Source organism: Lepidochelys kempii, chromosome 3 (assembly GCF_965140265.1).
Source record: "Lepidochelys kempii isolate rLepKem1 chromosome 3, rLepKem1.hap2, whole genome shotgun sequence".
Lineage (NCBI taxonomy): Eukaryota > Metazoa > Chordata > Testudines > Cheloniidae > Lepidochelys > Lepidochelys kempii.
Window position 1 is genome coordinate 158,340,708 of NC_133258.1, and position 24,705 is coordinate 158,365,412.

Genomic DNA, 24,705 nt, shown 5'->3' on the forward strand with positions numbered 1-24,705 from the left:
ATTCAGGACTCACATAATTTGTCAGACCACTCTGTTTATTAGCAAAGCGCTTTGCTAATGCACCCAGATGTGAGCCCCTCTCTGAGGCTCAAGATAAATTGCCTTTGGCTTAACTGTATAAATAAGTTAACATAAGAGACAAAAGAAAGCAGAAACTGACAAATATACATACATATCTTATTTGCATACTAACGTTTACCAATCTCCTAGCTCAGTAGGAGCTCTAAGTTAATTAGTTTGAGGACCCATTGTCTCACACTCCTTAATGTTTCTCTTCCTGACAACTATATTTCAACAAACCCTTCAAGTAGCATTTCTTTAATGAATTATAATTTCAATATAATTCATTCTACTTTCACAATCCCTCCTTTGGTCAAGCTTCGCAATGACCAACAATGACTGGGTTCCACATATCAATTGTTCTTTATCTCTTTGTTCATCAGTGATATTTAAAATCATCAAATTAGCACTCTGGTTTGGGGCAGTTATCTGTGTAGCATGCCTGACACAATTTTGGATACAACAGGAAAGTAACTGAAAACATACAAAAATTATTAGGATTCCAAACAGGAGAGTTAGGGCTCCTTGAAACAACCAGTTTCCTATACCAGAAAAATTGAAAAGTTTACTTAGCCACTTCCATAAAGAACTTGGCTCTTCGTGGGGAAGATATGCGGTTTGTTCTAAGTGGCTAGCACAATCTATTACCTCATTGGTGTTGTCTGGTATATACACACAGCAGTCTTTTCCAGTGAGAGCACAAGTCCCTCCTTTTGCCGCCAGCACTATGTCCAATGGCTGACGGTTTTGGAGGGCCATCTGTCGGATTGCCCCTGTTTCTTTGGCCAGGGCTGTTAAACTTTCTCCAGTTTCATTTGCCATTATTTCAACTACTGCTTGTAATCTTAGGAGCCTTTTTGCATGGTGTATTACTCCCCCTAATGGTATTAAGGAACTGCCAATGTTCCCAGGTTAAGGGGCTTATGTTATTTACATATCATTGGGCATCTGTTAAGGCCCTTCTTTTTCGCCTGAAATTGCGGAGGCGTTCTCGAGGGAAGGTTTCTAGCACTCAGAATTGTGGGAAGAGTCAGGCATTATAACAGATTCCTGACCAATTAGTTGTTAGTGCGGTATAAGCTCTGGTCCCACACACCCAGTGATAGTCTATTAAGGCCGGGAAGGGTTGGTTGCACCCATTTGTCATATAGGTGTTTGCAAAGGAGGAGTAGTATCCCCCAAAGGATACAGGGTAATTCTCCTTACGAGGAGTGGTGTTATTTGCATGACATTGAAAGATTGTATTGTTTTCACTAAGGTTACTATATGGGGAAACTATATGGGGATTGATTTCTCTGTTTGATCCCAGGGTGAGAAAAAATTCATATCTCCATACCCGGCCCGCCACTTTTTAGTTTTGTTTGAATAATCCCATACACCATTGGCCACAATATGCTGTAGGCAACTACTTTTCCCCAGATCCAGCCCTGTCCCATTACACACCCAACACCAATGACCCTTTCCCTCCCACCACACTTATCCATTTAGATGCATTTATTCCCACCGCTTCCCAAGTGTCATTGCTGTTCCATATTTTCTTAAACGGACGAGGCCCTCCAGTGAGGTCGGGGGACTTGAGTGGGATAGCGAGGACAGGAACACCAGTTTGAGAGTGGGCTGGGATGTGGCTACAGACCCAGCAATTAGAAATATTAAGGGTCTGAGCTATCCACACCTGCTGCTGGATATAAGAATTGTCATCGTGGTCTCCCCAGACCGTAAGATACCAGCAGCCGAGGAACAGGCAGAGGCACATGTTGGAGGCAAGGCTCTTCTGGTTCTGACAACCTCAACTGAGGGAACCGCAGTCACGGTTTTACGCCCACCAGGCAGTAGGCGCTAGGCTCGCTACTGCTTTTTTTTTTTTTTCGATTCGTCATCTGCTTCTGGCAACCCTTATGAGAGCATAGATTGTAAACTATTGCAGACTGTTCCTCTGCGTCGTCTTCTGGAGTCAAAATTGACTCTGCGTTGTCCTGAGGTGGTGACTGGTTCTCTGGGGATGGTGCCTTCTTACACTGTGAAGCATGTATCCATGCTGCGATGCCAGATAGTTTAACAGCCATCTGTGTAGTAAGCAGTACCTGATGAGGACCCTTCCACCGGGGCTCCAAGGCGTGCTTTCGATGATGGCGCTGTACGTAGACCCAATCACCTGGCTCGAGGTTGTGGCAAGCATCGGAGGTGGGTTCCGTGGGCCAGGCGACTCGAACCTGTGAATGGAAGTGACTTACAGCTTGCATTAGTCCCTTGCAATACTGAAGGAGTGCACTGTGACTCAAGTTCAAATCTGGAAAGGGAGTAATGGTAGTCATAGCTCGCATTGGGCATCCCATAACAATTTCAAAGGGACTTAATTTATGCCTTTGAGATGGAGTGGATCTCATGACCATAAGGGCTAATGGTAAGGCTACTGGCCAGCTTAATCCTGTAGAGTCACAAATTTTAGCAAGCTTATTCTTAAGTACACCATTTCGTCTTTCAACTGTACCTGCACTCTGTGGGTGGTAGGGACAGTGCAACAGGTGTTTGATATGCAATATATGGTCAAGGTGTTGAACAAGTTGTCAGGTAAAATGTGTACCCCGATCACTGGACAGAGTAGCAGGAATTCCCTTGGCAGGCATAATATGATTTAACAAACATTTGGCAACAGACAGTGAGTCAGCCTTGCGACAAGGAAAGGCTTCAATCCAACCAGAGAGTAAACATACCATAACCAATATAAATTCATATTGTTGACACTTAGGCATTTGTGCAAGACCGGTGCTTGAGGCAGGCCTCGGAACCCCTGGGCCACTTTTACAGGTTTACCAATATTATGGCTTTGGCAAATGGTACAGGCTGCACAGTGGCGGGCTGCAAAAGAGCTAAAATGGGGGGGCGCGTACCATCCTGTCTTTGTTACAGCAGAGACCATCCCCTCCTTTCCAACATGCAAAACACCGTGTAGCAGGGCGGCCAGAGATGGGTAGAGTGAAAAGGGGGCTACAAAGGCGCCAGTAGGTGAGCGCCAAAAGGAAGCGGGATGTAGAGAGCAACCTTGGGCAACCCAGGATTCTTTCTCGGTTTCTGGGGCAGAATCTTGGAGCACGGTGAGGTCAGTGAGGGACCAGGAGGGTAAGAGGAGAGCGGAGAACAAGGGAATCAGACACTTCGAGGAGGCGCACTGCAGCAGCCACAGCACGCAGGCAGGGGGGTAAACCTTGGGCAACAGGGTCTAAAGTGGCAGAGAAATAAGCCACTGGGCGGTTCTTTTCTCCGTGCATCTGAGTGAGAACTCCAAGTGCACACCCAGATTGTTCGTGGCAGAAAAGGGTAAAAGGCTTAGAATAGGCAGCCCTAAGGCAGGGGCAGAAGCCAAACCCTGTTTGAGGGAAACAAAGGCAGAATTGGCCTCAGGGGGCCACGGCATGGGGTCAGGCACAGAGAATCGAGTGAGTTCCTGGAGAGGTTTTGCAAGGGAGGCATATTGGGGAATCCGTTGTCTGGGGAATCCAGCCATGCCGAAAAACTTCCAGACCTGGCGTGGGGAGCGGGGTCGGGGAAAGCTAAGGATAGCTTGGAAGCGGGTGGGAGAAAGTGCACGGGAACCCTGGGAGAGGAGAAAGCCAAGGTATGTGACAGAAGCTTGACAGAGTTGTAGTTTAGAGCGAGAAGCTTTGTGACCCTTATTTGCTAGGGCAGTAAGGAGCACTAAAGAGTCAGTTTCAGAGGCAGACAATGAAGGGGAACAGAGGAGTTAGATCATCTACGTATTGGACTAGTGTGGACCTGGACGGGAAAACAAGGTCAGCAAGGTCTCGGGCTAATGCTTGGGAAAAATGTGACGGGCTTTCAGTATACCCCTGGGGCATTGTGGTCCATGTGTACTGTTGCCCCTTGTAAGAAAAGGCAAACAGGAACTGGGAGTCAGGGTGAACCGGGACAGAAAAGAAAGCAGAGCACAAATCAACAACAGTAAAATGAGTTGCATCTGGTGGGATAGAAGCCAGAATCTTTGAGAGGCAAGTTTTGATTCTGTCCACCTATGATTTGCCTCTTCCCACCACTGCATGAAACAATCAACCTCTCCTTTTGCCAATTTAGTTTTAGGTTGGCTGAGTTTGTCTTTTAAGATGTCTACTCTGTCTTTGTCGCAAGATGCTAACAGTGGCCACTGAATTTTGGGATTCTCCTGAGTTAGCCTTTTGCATTCCCATACACATCTCCCCACCCCCGCAGGTCAGCCTTTTGAAGCCATCCCCCACCCATGTCATGAGGTTTTCTGTTCATTAAAACACAACAATGCTAGCAACAAGACAAACACCACAGACAAACAACACAAAACACAGATCCATAGTGTTCTGAGTTATTCTTCCACTGGCGCCAGCTTGCTTGTAGAGTCTAAAAACAAAAGAAACAATTTCCACCCCCCTGGTGGGGACAGATTATTGCTTAATAATAATACCACTTTCTTTTACAAATTTCCTTGCTAATTGCAGGAAAAACAGAAGAATTACCTCCAGGCTATACTTTATTTTGTTCTATAGTCAGGCTAGTGAATTACCCCACTCACTGGTCATTTATGAAATTCATGAGGTGGTGTACCTCAGTTTCCCCTCTTGTGCAACAGACCATGTTTGCAATAGTATCTCTGCTGTACCAAGCAATAAGTTTATTCTCAGGTAATAGCTGAGACACAGCTTCAGATTTTAGCACTATACACACACACACACACTTTTCTCTTTTGCCTAACATCCCTTGCACTGTGATTACTCTTTTACACAACTGTACCCCGATTACACTTCCATCTTGTACAACTAGACACAACCAGGAGCAGCCAAGTTAAGTTCCAGTAGAAACCCCTTACATCCTTTAGTGATTTTGATTACATTACCCAATAGTCAAACAATTTTGATCAGATTCTCTCTCTGTCTGCTGCCTGCAGCAGTCCCTTATAGACCATTTCTGTGGGAAAAGGGCCCATTTTCCCTCAGAATAGCGGTAAAGGCTTCTGGGGACAGAAGCGTAGTGGTGGTAGTAGCCACTCGACCTGACCCCCTTAGCCTAGACCATTTTTCCAGAAATTTACAGGAGTCCGGACTCTTCCTAAAATACATAAACTGAGCCGGCGTTCCTTTAGGGAACTGTCCCGACTTAGACGTCTGGTTACCCATACAGGAGGACTTTATACACCAATCACACAAGAAGGAAAGTCGGGTTCGTCAGAGCGATGCCCGGTGCAACACACAAAAGGAGCCCACAGGCTACTGCCTCAATCGCCCTTGCTTTCACACCAAGGGTTTTACCCAAGATGCAGTGGAGCTGCGATTGTGCAGATTTCACTCACTCAGACTGTGGGGACAGGAACCCTTTGGTCAGCTGATCCCCGGACGGAGACGGCGCCCAGACTTAAACACACCACAGGGAGGACGGATAGACACAGAGACAAGACAGTCCTCAGTCCGGACAAAACACAGAAATAATTACTTGACCAGATTCCTGATGTCAGATCCCGGGATCCCTACCAGAACAGAGTGGGAACCAACAGGTTCGATGGCGTAGACTTCTCTGTGGTCATGCACCCTTCTGTTCTGGGGGAGGACCGCTCAGGCCAAATGCCCAGGTGCCGGCTTGCCATGGCCATCCTAAGAACAGTCAGGAGTCACACGGCCCCAGTGAAGACTGTTGCCATCTCAGTGGAACCTCCAAATTGTCAAAGTCAGATTCAGGACTCACATAATTTGTCAGACCACTCTGTTTATTAGCAAAGCGCTTTGCTAATGCACCCAGATGTGAGCCTCTCTCTGGGGCTCAAGATAACTTATTTATACAGCTAAGCCAAAGCCAATTTAACATAAGAGACAAAAGAAAGGAGAAACTGACAAATATACATATCTTATTTGCATACTAACGTTTACCAATCTCCTAGCTCAGTAGGAGCTCTAAGTTAATTAGTTTGAGGACCCATTGTCTGACACTCCTTAAATGTTTCTCTTCCTGACAACTATATTTCAACAAACCCTTCAAGTAGCATTTCTTTAATGAATTATAATTTCAATATAATTCATTCTACTTTCACAACATGCGGCACAAACCCAACTAACACCCCTCCCCACACACACCCCCAATTCTCTGGGTTGATCGCTTCACCCCTTTCCCCACCTCGTGGCTAACAGTGGGGATGATTTCAGCCACAGGCAAACAGCCCAGCAGGAACAGCCACCTCTGAATGTCCCCTTAATAAAATTCCCATGATTCCAGGTGACCATGAATGATATCACTCTCCTGAGGCTAACACAGAGAGATAAAGAACGGATGTTGCTTGAATGCCAGCAAACACTGAGACCATACGGTGCCATGCTTTGTTATACAATGATTCCAGACTACGTGCTGCTGGTCTGCTGTGGTAAAGTGTCCTACCATGGAGGACGGAATAAGGCTGCCCTCGCCAGAAACCTTTTGCAAAGGCTTTGGGAGTACATCCAGGAGAGCTTCATGGAGATGTCCCTGGAGGATTTCCGCTCCATCCCCATACCCGTTAACAGACTTTTCCAGTAGCTGTACCGGCCGCGAATGCATCCCAAGTCTTCAGGGCAAATTAATCATTAAACATGCTTGCTTTTAAACCGTGTATTATATTTACAAAGGTACACTCACTAGAGGTCCCTTCTCTGCCTTCTAGGTCCAGGAGCCCGCCTTCGGTGGGTTGGGACGTTACTAGATCCAGGGTGAGAAACAGGTCCTGGATGTCGGGGAAAATGGTTTCTCCGCTTGCTTGCTATGCTTCAGTCTCCTCATCTTCCTCATCCCCCAAAATCCGCATCCCTGTTGCGTGAGAGTCCATTGACAGAGTTCACGCACAGGGCTGGGGTAGTTGTAGGGGCACCCCTTAGAATTGCATGCAGCTCATCATAGAACTGGCATGTCTGGGGCTCTGACCCCGAGCAGCCGTTTGCCTCTCTGGTTCTTTGGTAGGCTTGCCTGAGCGCCTTAAGTTTCACACGGCACTGCTGCGGGTCCCTGTTATAGCCTCTGTCCTTCATGCCCTTGGAGATTTTTTTTCAAATATTTTGGCATTTTGTCTTTTCGAACGGAGTTCTGATAGCACGGATTTGTCTCCCCATACAGCAATCAGATCCACTACCTCCTGTTTGGTCCATGCTGGAGCTCTTTTGCGATTTTGGGACTGCATGGTCACCTGTACTGATCAGCTTGCCACGCTGGCCAAACAGGAAATGAAGTTCAAAAGTTTGCAGGGCTTTTCCTGTCTACCTGGCCAGTGCATCTGAGTTGAGAGTGCTGTCCAGAGCAGTCACAATGGAGCACCCTGGGATAGCTCCCGGAGGCCAATACCGTCAAATTGCATCCACACTACCCCAAATTGGACCCAGCAAGGTCGATTTCAGTGCTAATCCACTCATCGGGGAGGAGTACAGAAACCGGTTTTAAGAGCCCTTAAAGTCAGGAAAAAATGGCTTCGTAGTGTGGACGGGTGCAGGGCTAAACCGATCTAAACTGCTAAATCCGACCTAAACTCGCAATGTAGCCCAGGGCTCAGAGTAGTTATCAATGGTTCACAGTCAAGCTGGAAGGGCATATAGAGTGGGATCCTGCAGGAATCTGTCCTGGGTTGGTTCTATTCAATATCTTTTCAAATGATTTGGATAATAGCATAGAAAATAACGCTTATAAAATATATGGACGATAGCAAGCTAGGAGGGGTTGGAAGTGCTTTGGAGGTCAGGGTTAGAATTAAAAATTATCTTGACAAACTGGAGAAATGGTCTAAAATAAACAGGATGAAATTCAAGAAGGACAAATGCAAAGTACTACACTTAGGAAGGAATAATCTATTGCGCTGTAGCAGGATTTCAGACTGTTGGGGGAGAACGCGCCCTTTTGGTGAATGTGGCTTCTCATAGTAAGAGTGGCGAGGCCTAGCAGACAGAGATTAGGGAGCTTCCCTTGGTTGGGGCTAGAAGCTAGAGTCTATGGGGCTGCCCTTGGCCTCAGGGCTGTGGGGCCTAGTATTAGGCTATGGGGACCTGTGCCCACCCTACTCTACTAGGTCCCAACCCAGTGCCCTGCAGAACCTGTAGTCCTGGCTTCAGGCTTAGGTCCCTTGCTCAATAAACATGTTCCCTGGGCCACTTCATACCGTTTGTCCTGAATCCTGTAGTTCCTTCTGGGGTAGCAGCCTTCCATCTCTTGCATTCTCTGTGGTTGACTGGGGTCTTGATGTGGATTCAGTGCCTTCAGGCTCTGCAGGCTGGAGTTCTAGCAGCTCCCTGGTAGGAGCATGCATCTGCTCTCCTCAGTCAGCTCTGATTGAGCTAAGCTGCCACCTTTTATATACTGCTTCCAACTGGAGTATGCCCAGTGGGGGCGTGGGCTCCTGACCCCAAAGTGCATGGTTAACCCTTGCGGGGCTAGTGCAGGGTTGGCACACCCCCTCACATTCGCACATACAAAATGGGAAATTACTGTGTAGGTAGGAGTACTGTAGAAAACAATCTGGGGGTTATAGTGGATCACAAGCTTAATATGAGTCAACACTGTAATACTGTTGAGGGGGGGGAAAAAGGCAAACATCATTGTGCGATGTACTAGCAGGAGTGTTGTAAGCAAAACATGAGCAAAAAGAAAAGGAGTACTTGTGGCACCTTGTGGCTAAAACATGAGCAGTAATTCTTCCATTCTACTCAGCAGCGATAAGGCCTCCACTGAAGTACTGTGTTCAGTTCTGGGCACCACACTTCAGAGGCAGTCCAGAAGAGAGGAACATAAATATTTAAAGGTCTAGAGAGCAAGACCTGCAAGGAAAGACACAAAAAATTGGGTTAGTTAAGTCTGGAGAAAAGAAGGTTGAGGGGGGACATAACTGTCTTCAAGTATGTAAAAGGGTTGTTATAAAAAGAGGGGGGATAAGTTTTTTTTCCTTATCCACTGAAGACAGGACAAGAAGTAATGGGCATAAACTGCAGCAAGGAGACTTAGGTTAGACATTAGGCAAATGTCCTAATTGTAAAGGTAGTTAAGGATTAGAATGAATTACCAAGGGAGGTTGTGGAATCTCTGTCATTGGAGGTATTTATAAACAGGTAAGGCCAACACCTGTCAGGGATATTATAGATAATATTTAGTCCTGCCTCATCTATGGACTAGATGCCCTATTGAGGTCCTCTCCAATCCTACCTTTCTATTATTTTATTTTTTGTCTTTTGATTAGTCACACAGGGCAAGCAAGATAATCTGTCTCCACTGGCACTGGATCTAATATTCTAAATTTCAGAGCACCTTCAGCTGCTCTCCTTAAAGAGTCTAGATGAAAACAGTGATCTTAAAATTACGCTGATCTAATTACATTGAACCTAGTTTGAATTAAAAAAAAATTACACTGTCCAACTTCACAACTGGTTGAGTTGGCAGTTTTAAGATTTTCCTGTCTTAAAAGCAATTTATTTATATTATCTAAGGTTATGGAATTCTTTGTTTATAATAGTCTGTTTCTAGAGAGGAAGTTTTGCTCTAAAACAGCAACACCAATTTATAGAAATGCCAGTTTAGATAATTTATATATGGTTTTACATTATAAAATTTCTTTTACCACTCTCTTTCTGGTATTAAGGTAACTCTAGAGTGCGTGGTTTGTTTATAGAAATCCTCTTTTTTAAAACCAAATAAACTATGTAGCGTGGTATTATTATTATTATTATTTTTAATTGGCACTTATTTAGGATGACTTTTTCACTTGTGGCTAACACAGCCATTGTAAACACATGGTGGTAATCTTTGATAGCATTACATGCAATTGTTTGTTTTATCAAATAAGTGTTTATCCTGGTATGAAATAATGGATGGGTTTATTAATCTACAGATTGAGAATTGTTCTAATGGGATGTTTTTATTTTCCAAGTTTCTTTTACTATTGTGTGGTTTTTATTTACAGGGGCCTTTTGCATGATATTTTTCCTGCCTGCCACTGTATTTTATTTGCTGTTGAAGTGCAAACAGGAAGACCCCAGTGTTATGAACTTCCCTCCTTTGCCAGCATTTGATAGTTTATGGGAGACCAGAGTGTTTGGTGTCTTTCTTCTGTGGTTCTTTCTTCAAGCTCTGTTTTCCTTACTGCCAGTTGGAAAGGTAAACTTCTAGTAGTAAATGTGTTCTGGAGGGTTTTGTGGGCTGGGTTGATAGAAGGTTTGATTCCATTATTTGAAATACTGTTAATTAACCAATAACTATCTGTTTATCAATACTATATTGGAATATAATTACTTCAGATTTGTTGAAAGCTTAAATTACACAACTGCCACCTTGAAAACCCTTGCTGCCAAAAGTCTGATTTCTGGTCATATATCCCAGTCCCTCAATACACTATACAGTAACCATTTATCATTTAGGGATCATGTAGTAAAATGGACTTGATGCACTGATAGAATCGTAGAAGAATGACATATGGTAACTTTTGAGCATATACATTTTTACCAGCTTCTGTTACTGAGTTTCTATATGGTTCCACCACTACGTCAAATAGAAGAGAGTATTTACTTCAAGATGTAAGCTTCATTGTTGGGAAGTTGCAAGCTCAGGAAGTCATTCCTAACCACCCCACTCCTACACATGTATGCACAATTGGACAGCTACATTATATTGTTCTTTACCCTTTCTCTGAAGAATCAGATATTGCCCACTTCTGGAAGAAAGACTACAAAAGTAGATAACCGTTGGTCTAGTTTGGAATGACAATTTCTATACAAGTCGACAATCCTTTAGTTTGACTGTTTAAAATCGGTCATTGGACTCTTCATTGATTCTACTCTGGGAAACAGAAGCTTCTGACTTTGTAACACTTGTGTAAAAATTGCCACCTCCCGCTTTCTTCAGACATAAATTTCACTGAGATTTCAGACACCCATGCTTATAGAAGTTCCTTGAAAGTTTTTATAAACATAGCTAATGTTTGTATTTCTGTCTTTCTCTTCCCGTTAATTTTCCTTGCCCTCTAAATAATATTTGAAAGAATGCTTTTTAGGGACTTGGTCTACTTGAGGTCTAGTCAATTAAAAAAATTAAAAACCTCTCTTCTGGCCTTCAAACAATCCCCTATCCTCACTAAGCTCATCATCAGAAGCAAGCTCCCCACAGACTAGGACACACCAACTCAAAACAGCACCAGACCCTGTCAGAACAACAGGTGCAAAACTTGCAGACATGCCTGCATTGCTACAATGATCAACACCCACCACAACACACCTTTCAAGATTTATGGGTCCTACACATGTCTGTCACATCCAGTGCATCAAATGCCCCAAACAACTATGTGGGTGAAACCAGACAATCACTATAGTCTCGAATGAACTGACATAGAAAGATAATAAAAGACAAAAACATCATGTTACCTGGGGTGGACGCTTCAAAAAGCGTTAATTCCATATCTGACCTCTCAGTCCTTATCCTCAAAGGAAACTTGCATAACACCTTCAAAAGATGAGTGGGAACTTAAAATTATAACTCTGCTAGACACTAAAAATGTAGACTAAACAGAGAGAGTGCTTTTATGGCTCATTACAATTCGTTATGCACCTTACTGCCTGCTAACTTTTAATTGTGCATTTCATTTTAAGTGGCCTATAGCATGTGCTGTAGGGTGATGTCGTGGCAGGGGTCTACCATAGACCATCAAATCAGGATGAGTAGGTGGATGGGATGAAGCATTTCTTGAACAACAGAAATATGCAAAACAAGACCTGGTAGTAATTGTAGACTTTAACTACCCAGAAATTTGTCTGAAAAGTAAAACGGCAAAACATAATTTCTAATAAGTATTTGGAATATGTTGGGGATAAATTTTTGTTTCAGAAAGTGTAGGAAGTAACTAGGGGGACAACAGTTTTAGACTTGATTCTGACCAACAGGGAGAAATTGGTAGCAAATCTGAAGGTGGAAGGCATTTTGGGTAAAAGTGATCATGAAATGATAAATTTCATGATCCTATAGAAAGGAAGGTGTGAGAGCAGGAGAGGAACAATGGACTTCAAAAAGCAGACTTTAACAAACTTAGAGAACTGGTAGGTAAGGTTTCATGGGAAGAAAAACTAAGGGAAATAGGATTTTAGTATTGTCGGCTCTTTCTCAAGAAGACAATATTAAAGGTACAACTCTAAACTATCCCAATGTGAAGGAAAGATAGGGAGAATAGTAAGAGGCCAGTATGGCTTCATCAGGAGCTCTTCAATTACCTAAAAATCAAAAAAGTCTTACAAAAGTGGAAACATGGACAAATTGCTAAGGAGTACAAAGAATAGCACAAGCATTATACACAATAGTACAAACAATAGGAACAAAGTCAGAAGGACTGAGGCACAAAATGAATTACACCTAGCAAGGGTCATAAAAGGCAGTAAGAAGTTCTTTAAATACATTAGGAGCAAGGGGAAAAACAAATGAAAGTATAGGCCCATTACTTAGTGGGGAAGGATTGCTAATAACTGATATCAAGATGGCTGAGGTATTTAATGCCTGTTTTGCTTCAGTCCTCACTAAAAACTTTAATGGTGACCAGATACTCAACAGAATTAATATTAACAAGAGGGAAGGAATACAAGCCAAAAAAAGGGAAAGCACACGTTAAAGAATAATTAGAGAAGTTAGATATATTCAAGTCAGCAGGGCCTGATGAAATTCATTTTAGAGTACTTGAGGAACTAACTGAAGCAATCTTGGAACCATTAGTCATCATCTTTGAGAACTCCCCGGGATCACATGATGTCCCAGAGGCCTGCAGAGGGGCAACAAAGAGGACCCAGGAAATTATAGACCAGTCAACCTAAGTTTGATATCTGAAAAAATACTGGAACAAATTATCAAAAAATCAATTTTGTAAGTACCTAGAGTATAATATGGTTATAAGGAATAGCCAACATAAATTTGTCAAGAAGAAATCATGCCAAGCCAACTTAATTTTTTTCTTTAACATGGTTAGTGGCCTAATGGATGGCAGGGTTGAGGGGAGAAGTAGAGACATGATACATCTTGATTTTTAGTAAGGCTTTTGACACAGTCCCATGTAATTCTCATAAGCAAACTAGGGAAATGAGGTCTTGATGAAATTGCACTAAGGTTGGGTGCACAAGTGGTTGAAAGACCATACTCAGAAAGGACAGGTTTCAGAGTAACAGCCGTGTTAGTCTGTGAGCTGTAGCTCACGAAAGCTTATGCTCAAATAAATTGGTTAGTCTCTAAGGTGCCACAAGTACTCAAAAAGGATTTATCAATGATTCGCTGCCAAACTGGAAGGGCATATCTAGTGGGGTTCCACATGGGTCAGTCCTGGGTCCAGTTCTAGTCAATATTTTCATTAATGACATGTATAATGGAGTGTAGAGTATGCTTATACAATCTTCAGATGACACCGCACCAGGAAGGATTGCAGCACTTGGGAGGACAGGCTTAGAATTCAAAAGGACCTCGACAAATTGGAGAATTGGTTTGAAATGAACAAGATGAAATTCACTAGAGACAAATGTAAAGTACTTCATTTCGGAAGGAAAAATATTGTATCACTACAAAATGGGGAATAATTGGTTACGTGGTAGTACACCTCTACCCCGATGTAATGCAGTCCTCGGGAGACAAAAAAAAAATCTCACTGCGTTATAGGTGAGACCGCGTTATATCAAACTTGCTTTGGCCCTCCCAATTCCTTGTTCCCTGACCGCCCCCTCCAGCGACACCCGCCCCCTGACAGGTGCTCGCAGGCAGTGGAGTAACGTGGCCCCAGTCTGCTCCACTCCACCACCTCCCAGTCGCGGCGCTCCGCTTCCCGCCGCTGGTGAGTGCGGGGAGGTTGGGGAAAGGACACCCTCTGCACTCACTGGCAGCAGGAAGTGGAGCGATGCGGCCCCAGCCTACTCCGCTTTCCTTGCCCCAATCCCAGCCGTGTTGCTGGGGTGGGGGTTGGGGAAAGGTCCCGCACTCACCTGTTGTGGGAACAGGAGTGCCACAACTGGGAGCTGGCAGAGTAGAGCAGGCTGGGGCTGGGCTGCTCTACTTCCCCCGCTGCCGGTGAGTGCGGGGGGGGGATCCTTCCCCCAAGCCCCCTCCCCCGAGCGACATGGCTGGGGTGAGGGAAGCGAAGCGGTCTGCTCCCAGCCCCCCGCTAATCCCTTGGGCCACTCTGGGACTGCAAGGCATCCAAAAGTGGACCCTTCCCCCTCCCCCCCCCAGCTCCTTCCTCCCAGACCGTGGGGGGGGAAGCCCCTGACCACCCCCAAGACTCTCTGCCCCTTATCCAACCCCTCCAGCCCGGCCCCCTTAACACGCTGCTCAGAGCAGCGTGTCGGAGCGTTACCGCTTTGTATGCGAACCCGCGTTATATTGAGTCGCATTATAAAGGGGTAGACGTGTACATCTGAAAAGGGATTTGGGGGATATAGTGGATCACAAATTGAATATATGATGCAGTTGCAAAAAAGGCAAATATTCTGGGGTAGATTAACAGTAGTGTTATATATTAGCCATAGGAGGTAATTATCCCACTATTCAGCACTGGTGAGACCTCACCTGGAGCACTGTGTCCAATTCTGGGTGCCACACTTTAGGAAAAATGTGGACAAATTGGAGAGACTCCAGAAGAGATCAACAAAAATGATTAAAAGTTTGGAAAACCTGACCTATAAGGAAAGGTTAAAAAAAACTGGGCATGTTTAGTCATGAGAAAAGACTGAGATGTTGACCTGGTAAGTCTTTAAATATATTATGGGCTGTTATAAAGAGGACAGTAATCAATTGTTCTCCATGGCCACTGAAGGTAGGATAAGAAATAATCATCTTAATCTGCAGCAGTGGAAGATTTAGGTTAGATATTAGGAAAAACTTCCTAACTATAAGGGTAGTTAAGTGCTGGAATAGGCTTCCAAGGGAGCTTGTGGAATCCCCATCATTTAGAGGCTTTTAAAAACTGTTTGGACCAACACCTGTCAAAGATGTTTTAGGTTTACTTAGTCTTTAGTGTTGCCTCAGTGGTGTGCGCGGGACTTGATGACTTCTTGCAGTCCTTTCCCACCCAACATTTCTGTGGTTGTGTGTGTGAACCCTTAAGTATGCTTTAATCTGTCTCTGGTTACCTTCCCCAGACCTGAAGAAAAGTTCTGTGTAGCTCAAAAGTTTGTCTCCTCCATGAACAGAAGTTGGTCCAGTAAAAGATAATTACCTCACCTACCTTGTCTCTATTTAAAAAAAAAAAAAAAAGATTGAAAAGTCGTTTCAGGTATTGAACCTGCTCCTGACTCCCCTTGTAAACCACATTTTCTTATTTTATTTTCCCTTTTTTAAATGACCCTCCCTGCTCTGTGTGGGAAAATACAAAATAAATGGGAAGCTAACTGAAGGGAACCTGACATTATACTTTGCATTTGACAATGCTTTCTGTAAACTAATTAAGTGATGGAGAGAATAGACTTGCTAGCTTTCATTTTTGAATGATATCAGCTGTTGATAGTTATTACAGAAGGTACAAAAATTTTAGAAAGGAGTAAGATTTTCAAGTTGATGGCATGCCTCTAGTTGACTGTCATGACTGAACTTCTGTCATGTTGGCAAATGAAATTATTTGAATCAAGTTTTTAAAAAAAATCAACTAGTCTTTCATCCTTTCTCTTCTAAGGTTGTAGAAGGAATGCCACTTTTGAATGGAAGAAGACTACAATACAGAATAAATGGTAAGTGTGTTCAATAGTCTCCTTTGAAATTTGTCTAATCTGTGACACTCAGTTTTAATTAACTCAGTGCCACAGGTTAATTAAAATGCACATTGTGTAGTAACAGTGGGGAAAAGTTAGATGTTTTGTGAATGTTTTTTGCTTTGTGGTGTTGCTTTTGTATGTTGGCTTGTTGGGGGCACACATTCTCCAAGGTCTTCTGTAGCTGTGCAACATGAATAAAGTGATCATTGGGCTAACTCAAGTCAGTTTGTATTATTACCTTTGGTGATTCCATGTCCATGCTCACATTTTCCTTAAAATCACTCCTAATGTAACTAAAAACAGGAAAGGCTATGTTATCTCCTGTCTTTCTTGGTCTGTTATACTTCCTAGCTTACTTCGGAGGCTGCTAAGTAATTGCATAGCTATGGAGACCTACTGTTTTGGTGCATCTGTCCTTGTCCATAGAAACAAAATTTGGTGTGTGTGTTTGTTTTTTTTGTTCCGATAACTCCAAGATGCTCAGTATATTGAGCAGTTTGTAGCTCAAGTAACTTCTCATGGTGATCCCTTCATAAATACTATGGAGTTGTGCAGTTTGCAGCTTTTGGAGGATATGCACATGACACAGTCGGGCTCATTGCTTCCCTCCATTCCCCCCACAAGATCCCTGTGTGCCACCCATCTATACCCTTCCATTTCAGGCACTCCTTACGTGCTCCCTATAACTCCCTACAATGCCCTTCCTTACCCCTTCCTTAACGCTGGGGGCTGTGTGTTGTCCATTCCCCACTCTGCCATATGCCAGGGAGACTGCCAGTCTCCTGGCCCAGAGGTTCTGTTTGCTCCATTACTCCCCCATACCAGAGTCCCTTAGTCTCCCCTCATGCTGGGGCTGTATGCATGCCCTCTGTCCTTCCATCATTCTTATTTGTAATTTTTCTGTCTGGAGGGAAGTTATTCAGGGTGTCATACATTAAACTCTGTTGGGAAGATGGGCATAGCTGAATTAGCAGTATTGTGCTGGAAAGCATTATTGAGTGCTATCAACCAGTTATTTGATCTACAGATAATTGCACAGGTGCTTGAAGCAGTTGGTCTGTTAAACAGAGGATAGAGGTGTGTCTTCCCTTTTCCCCCGCTCTTGGTTTTCCAATTTTCCCTAAATCAATAAGGTTCTGGCTACTGATGCCCAGAATATTCCCTGATATTTTAGAATTAACTCAATTTGGCATTCAAAAGTTAATGTGTTTAAAGAGATAGAGAAATGTTATCGAGTTGAGTGCATGCCCTCACAAGCTCGGACAATAATAGAGCAAAACTTTGAAAATAGAATAGCCATACAAAAATACATATGGAGAGTAGGTATTCTGTGCACTATTTACTCTTTCTGGACCAAAGGTTTCCCTTCCATTATTCAAACTTATCCAGCAGAGTGAATGATCACAGGGTCCTACCACCCCCAAGTCCAGCTATGACTCTTACACCAAGGCCTGTGGCAGTTGCAGCAGACAAAGGACTCTGGCTCCCCTCTATCTTGGGCTTCAGGTAACAAGTCTGTTCCTGCCTGCTTTCTTACCTGGCATGCAATGTTTAGAGCTCAAGTTCTTGCTCTCACCTTTCCACTTCAAATAAGCAGTTCATCCTATAGGATCTCTTAACCTAACTCTCAATGCTTTCACATCCCCTGTCCCTCCAAGGACAAGATGTGCTTCAAAAGGACCCTCCCATGTTTCTGCTGGGCAGCTCTGTATGCTTCAGCGCTCTGTCCCCTTAACACCTATAGAGTAGTGTTCAGAAGATCCTCTTGTGCTGAGCAACACAACACACTGCAATAAGACAGTTGCTCACGAAAGAAAGTTTTTCTTACTGTTGAAAAAACAACACTGATGTCCAAACCTCTACCTTTTCTGTTCAGGTTCTTACACTACACCATCATCATGTATTGAGCACCTTTTAGTACTGCTTTAAGAAGTTGAGACAGGTCTAGTAAATGTCAACTAGTGTTGTAACCATGTCGATCCCAGGCTATTTTTATATATATATAAAAAATATCAAATATCTTGGGATCGACATGGCTACATATGCTAGGACTGACATGGCTACAACAACACTGCATGTAACTAGCATCTGTTCTGTGGTGCTTATCTTTTTGTTTTTATTTTTCCCTAGTGGAAAATAATAATAAAAAAAAAAAAAAAAGACATTCAAGCGTAAGTGTGTGTGTGTGATGATCTGTGTGCTTTTTATTATGAAGTTTAGATTGAAGAGGTATGTGTGCGCATGTGGGATGGAAAGCAGCAAAGCCTGTGGTTTGGTTTAGTTTAGTTTCTGTGGGAGAGCACATTCCTGGATCTCCCAAAAGACTTTCATCTCCTACACAACTGAACTTTTAGCCCTGTGGTGGATATGTTGCCAGAGGATCATAGCTGTAGATGGTGGTCCTTGTCCTGGAGCTTTAGGTGACCTGTTTGATAATCCAGGCCCAGATTATTACTTGTCTTGAAGAAAAGTACTGAAGTCTTGAACTTGATGCAATATTCTATGGTGAGCCAGTGAAGTGAATAGATAGGTTGCCCTCAAGCACATCAAACCTATGCTGCTGAGGAGGGGGCTGCTGCATTTTGTATTAACTGTAGGCCAGGTAGACTGTATTGCTGTAGTCCTGTTGTGTGTTGCTGAAAACCAAGTCATTATGCGACCCTAGCCAGCTGGAGGTGGTAGAATTCATTGCTCATAGACATTGCTATGTTGAGAGCTTAGCATAAACCTGGAATCCAGGGTCAGTTCTAAACTGCACACTGGCTTGATCAGTTGTGGGTATGGACCTTCAACCAGAGGAGACTGTGGCTGAAAACTCCTAAAAAATCTTTTCTTCTCCCAGCCAGCATGACCTCTGCTTGGCCTGTTACATGCATGTTGCTATGCCTATACATCAGGGGTGGTCAACCTGTGGCTCCGGAGCCACATGCGGCTCTTCAGAAGTTAATATGCGGCTCCTAGTAAAGGCACCAACTTGGGGGCTGGAGCTACAGGCGCCAACTTTCCAGTGTGCCAGGAAGTGTTCACTGCTCAACCCCTGGCTCTGCCACAGGCCCTGTCCCCACTCCACCTCTTCCACCCCTCCTCTGAGCCTGCTATGACCTCGCGATCTCTCCTCACCCACGAGCCTCCTGCACGCCACAAAACAGCTGATTGGGAGTTGCGGGGAGGGAGAGCGAGGCACTGATTGTCGGGGCTGCTGGTGGGCGGGAGGCGCTGGGGCAGGAGCTGATGTGTGGGCTGCTGACGTATTACTGTGGCTCTTTGGCAATGTACATTGGTAAATTCTGGCTCCTTCTCAGGCTCAGGTTGGCCACCCCTCCTGTACATGGAAGCCCTGATTCTGCTAAATGCTTAGCTGAACTGGGGCACATCTATACACATGATTAAAAAATTAGATAATTATGTCATTGTAGGTTTTAGAGTAACAGCTGTGTTAGTCTATTCGCAAAAAGAAAAGGAGTACTTGTGGCACCTTAGAAACTAACCAATTTATTTGAGCATGAGCTTTCGAGCTGTAGCTCACGAAAGCTCATGCTCAAATAAATTGGTTAGTCTCTAAGGTGCCACAAGTACTCCTTTTCTTTATGTCATTGTAGGTATCTTTAAATTTTATTTTTCAAAACTTCACAAAATCATGCACAAATGTAATGAATGACTGCTATACTAAAAGTTATGTCTTTTGACTTGGCTTATTTGTAACTTTTGTTTGTTTGTCTTTTTTAAAGGATTTTATGCTTTTGTTCTGACTGCTGCCGCTGTTGGAAATTCTTTATATTTTGAAATTGAGCTTCATTATTTATATGACCATTTCCTGCAGTTTGCAGTCTCTGCTGCAATTTTTTCTGTGTTGTTGAGCATTTATCTCTATGCCCGGTCCCTGAAAGCACCTAAGGAAGAACTGTCACCTGGTGGAAATTCTGGTAAGTGTGTGAGTAATATTTCAAACCTTTTCTCCCTTCTGTTTTATTACACTTTCATTGTATGAACAAGTCTTTGCTAAGTCAAATCTTAAGTACACTTTAGGATAATTGCCATAATGGTCTGGCTAATCATTATATGTTTTACTGTTCTCATATTTATATTGCAAGTTGAATGTTTTTTAATAAAGATACAGATGCTGCATAGCACCTCAAATTTAGTTGCCTTTTTTTGCATAATGAACTCAGAAGCATTATTTGAAGTATTTTATGTAGCCTTGTCCTTAGAGATGAGAGGAAAATTATTTTTCTTTTTCAGTTTTCAGCATTTGGTAGTCTTCTGTATAGTCACTTTTACACTTTCCCTTGTTTGTTGAAAGCTTTCCAACAACAGCTTGTGGGGAGGAGCAGGGAGAAAATGATTGACTGAAAAACTAGAAACATTGGCAGTGGGAAGTAGGGGTAGAGGAGAATTTCAATGTATTATTTTAACTCTGTTTTGTTGTTGTTTGTTTTTTTACTTGGCTGCATCCTTTTTTAAATCTAGTAGTTTAACTTAGTTTTTGGAAGGATAGTTTGGCTCCAGTGGTGGTTCTACTCATTTATGCAAAGTTAAGCATATGCACCAGGTTTTTGTAGGGTCAGTGATAAATTGGGGGAAAAGATTGACTATGCACAAATTTACCAAATGTACAAATAAAAGTAGATTTTTTTCCTAAACATACAGTTATGACAGTAGTAATTTTGTCTTTTACTTGTAACAGGATGGGGGGGGGGGGGGGGGGATAGGACTTCAGACCTTGCTGGTTAACTGCAGAAATGTGTGTATATAACACGACATTAAACTGACAGTGTTGCTTCTAATGGAATAGCAGTATGATGACTAACAAGGGGAGTTATCGGATAAAATGAATGAGTGAAACAAGAAAATTATTGAAAACTTGAGCTTACTGGCTTTTTGCTGGTGCTTGGGAGTGAACAAGAAGGAATATGAGAAATTGTCTCAATAATTGTGCTTCTAAAAGTATAGTTCTAATGTTCAAAAGGTGACTTTTTAAAAATGGTATTCTATCTGCCAGCTGAGCCATTTCTGTCCTTCTTGTCCATCTTCAAAAGTTAACAAGAATTCTGCCTTCTAGCATATGCATATACTATTATCTCTTCTCCCACTTCCACCCCCCCACACACACACCAAAAAAAAATTAGTCACACTTTATTCACTTATGTATTGTTTCATTTTCTTGATTAAAACTGCTACATGTACTTGGCTGAAGGTACATTGCTGCTGTCCAGCACAGAGTGAGGGGTGGGGTGGGAACTTAAGAGTAGGAGCAGCTAAGATTAGTTAGTATGTAACTTGCACATGGGGGTTGTGATGTCACTGTGTCACAGAAAATGAAACAAGAAAAGGAGTACTTGTGGCACTTTAGAGACTAACCAATTTATTTGAGCATAAGCTTTTGTGAGCTACAGCTCACTTCATCGGATGCTGTAGCTCACGAAAGCTTATGCTTAAATAAATTTGTTAGTCTCTAAGGTGCCACAAGTACTCCTTTTCTTTTTGTGAATACAGACTAACACGGCTGCTACTCTGAAACCACAGAAAATGAAGTTTCACAAGCTCCTGACAGCAGAATTTATGAAAGAGGCAAACTTCAAGGAGGAATAAAAGATGAAAAATTTCCTCAAGCAATTATTAGGCAGACTTAGCTTATGTTTTTACCATATGAGGGCTCTCACGGAAAATTCCATTATAGCTTTTTTTAATTCACATTTTAGGATTACAGCACGACTTTTAACCACAGATAAAGTAATAGCTGTTTTATAAGTGTCAGAGGAAGGTGGTGGGGAACAGACAGAAAGCCATTACTGGAAGCATGTGCATTTTGTTTGCAGGGAACTTTGTTTATGACTTTTTCATTGGACGTGAATTAAACCCTCGCATTGGAAATTTTGACCTCAAATACTTCTGTGAGTTACGTCCAGGCTTAATTGGCTGGGTGAGTATGAGTACTTTTAACCAGTTTGTTTCACTTGCTTGGATCTTATTAAATATGAAAACTTTTAATTGTGGTAAAGAAATATATGTTTGAAAGAGGGGGAAATGTGCAAAACAGCTATGTATTAGAAGACATGATTAAAACTGTCATGACAGATCTCATGAGAACAGTTTTTACAGCTCTGTCACATTGGCTGTAGCTCACGAAAGCTTATGCTCAAATAAATTTGTTAGTCTCTAAGTTGCCACAAGTCCTCCTTTTCTTATTGCTTGTATTAAGCATTCTAAAAGTGTGACTATGCAGAGGCTATACTTTGTTGAACAATGGCTACTAATGAGTTACCTTTTTGTAAAATAAAAAAAAATAGAGACTGGGAGTGGCTAAGTCATTATGCAAGGTAGCCTGTTTCCTCTTGTTTTTTCCTCCCCCCCCCCCCCCCCCCCCCAGATGTTCTGGTTTAACTTGGATTTAAACCTGGAGAATGGTCAGTTTAGATGAGCTATTACCAGCAGGAGAGTGAGTTTGTGTGTGTATGGGGGTGGGGGGATGTGAGAAAACCTTGATCTATGCAGGAAATAGCCCGACTTGATTATGTAAAGAGTTGTCACTTTGGATGGGCTAGCACCAGCAGGAGAGTGAATTTGTGTGGGGGGGTGGAGGGTGAGAAAACCTGGATTTGTGCTGGAAATGGCCCACCTGTTGATCACTTTAGATAAGCTATTACCAGCAGGACAGTGGGGTGGGAGGAGGTATTGTTTCATGATTTCTGTGTGTATATAAAGTCTGCTGCAGTTTCCACGGTAAACATCTGATGAAGTGAGCTGTAGCTCACGAAAGCTCATGCTCAAATAAATTGGTTAGTCTCTAAGGTGCCACAAGTCCTCCTTTTCTTTTTTTAAATAAATGTAACCTAAATCTTGGGTCTAAATTGCCAGACCGTCTGCTTTTAAAAATGAACTATAACATGGTAGAAATAAGTGCCTTTAAATTTGTGCAAAATTTGTAATGAAATCTGACTCTTTTTTTAGGTTTTTATTAACCTGGCAATGCTGTTGGCTGAGATGAAGGTACAGGATCGTAATGAGCCATCTTTGTCAATGATCCTGGTTAATAGTTTCCAACTTCTCTATGTGGTGGATGCTCTTTGGAATGAGGTAACTAACATTCCCTTCAGTGTATATTAAACTTTTGCTTGCATATCTAGTTAAATTGTGACAGACTAATGTACTCATGGTTTTTTTTTTATGTATTGTAAATTTCCTTCCTGATTTCTCTAGGAAGCTATCTTGACTACAATGGACATTACCCACGATGGGTTTGGGTTCATGCTAGCATTTGGAGATTTGGTATGGATTCCATTCGTCTACAGTTTACAAGCCTTCTATTTAGTCAATCATCCTAGTGAAATTTCTTGGCCTATTGCTTCTGCAATTATTATTCTGAATAGTAAGTCATGAAAATTTTTTACAGTTACAAAAATATGCTTTATTTCCTTAGCTGAGAGAGGAAGGATGGTCCTGTGGATAGGGCACGTAGGAGGGCCGGAGTTCATTTCCCTTCTCTGCTACAGACTTCCTATGTGGCCTTGGGCAAGTCATTTAATCTCTGTCTCAGTTCCCCACCATAAGTTAAAAATTGTGAGGCCCCCATTACAATAGTTCTTGAGCAGGCATATTAAGTATTATAGGTTTACATACACTAAAAAAACCTGAACATATTCTGGGCAACCAATGAGTTGCTTAAGAGGGGATATTTTTTGGCTAGCAATTACTGCAAAGAATAGACTTGTGTTAGATTCACAAGGGGGACTTAGTCACCTAATGTGGGCTGTTGTAAAATTAGGCAAATAGGTAGATGAGTTGATGTACCCCCTGGAAGACCTTTGCATATCCCCAGAAGTACGCATACCTGTGGTTGGGAACCACTGTTGAATGGGATAGTCCACCATCTTAGAGAGTTCAGCACCTGGTTCAGAACCAGTGCCTGATTTTGCATGCATTGTGGTGAGTGGGTCCATACTTTCAGGGCAGAGGCCTGGAGGCACCTGATAAGCACCTTCTTCATTGGGTGATTCCTATACATAAAACTGGGAGGACCAGTAACTATAGACGTTGAGCTATGGTTAGCCTGCACACTTTACTAACAGGTAAATCAAGTTTTGGATCCAGTCAAATCTGTCTAGTGATGGGTAGACCTTTTGCCAGAGAAATCTTTCCACTCCCAGGTAAACTGTCTTTGTGAAGGGAGGGAATCAAGAAGCTCTTCTTGGTGTTTAACACAAATCCATGTGCTCGAAGCAGATCTAGTGTCTGGATTGTTGGACTATGTGCTGCTGCTTGGATCAGAGCTCTGATCAAGATGTCATCTAGGAAGGGATAAGGACATGTGAAAGCCCTGAGACTGGAGCCTGGTTATTACTACCACCAGCATCTTGGTAAAGACCCAGGGGGTGGATGAAAGGCTAAAAAATTAGAAGCGTTTGGATCTGGTATGCAAATCTCAGCAGTCTGTGGTGGCATGGTCATATGGGAATGTGGAGATACACGTCTGCTAGATCCACAGAAACAAGGAAGTCCCCTTGAGACAGGGATGCTACTGTTGACGCTAGGATCTCAATCCAGAATCTTCTTCATCCACTTGGTTGAGCTGCTTGAGATCCAGGATAGCTCTGGGACACCTACAGTCCCCTCCGGTGCGCTTCTGAACAATGAAGTATAGTCTTTAAGAATCTTTCTTCTGAGGGAACTTTTTCTATTGCTTCTATGGCCAGAAAATGTGAGTTTTTAACACCAACTTGTGTTTGATGGGGGTTTGGATGAACAAGGGATGGGGTGGAGCCTTTAGTTTGAAGAAGTAACTGCCTCTCTTACCCGCTGTCTGTAGTTGATAGAAATCATACTTCTAAGAACTGGGAAATTCTGCTTCCTAGATTCAGAAATGGATGTAGGCATATTTGTTTGTTGTCATAGTGGGCTCTTAAAGGTGGTGGACCCA

At 42.9% G+C, this 24,705-nt stretch overlaps 1 protein-coding gene across 2 annotated transcripts in view; it reads left to right on the forward strand.

Annotated features, from left to right (window-relative positions):
• LBR (lamin B receptor) overlaps positions 1-24,705 on the forward strand; it is a 49,544-nt gene that overhangs the window by 19,528 nt on the left and 5,311 nt on the right. For both annotated transcript variants that reach the window (XM_073338741.1, XM_073338743.1), the window contains exons 6-11: positions 9,995-10,188; positions 15,713-15,767; positions 19,520-19,714; positions 21,608-21,711; positions 22,740-22,865; positions 22,989-23,157. In XM_073338741.1, the coding sequence (XP_073194842.1) occupies positions 9,995-10,188; positions 15,713-15,767; positions 19,520-19,714; positions 21,608-21,711; positions 22,740-22,865; positions 22,989-23,157 (843 nt within the window). The remainder of the gene's footprint in view (positions 1-9,994; positions 10,189-15,712; positions 15,768-19,519; positions 19,715-21,607; positions 21,712-22,739; positions 22,866-22,988; positions 23,158-24,705) is intronic.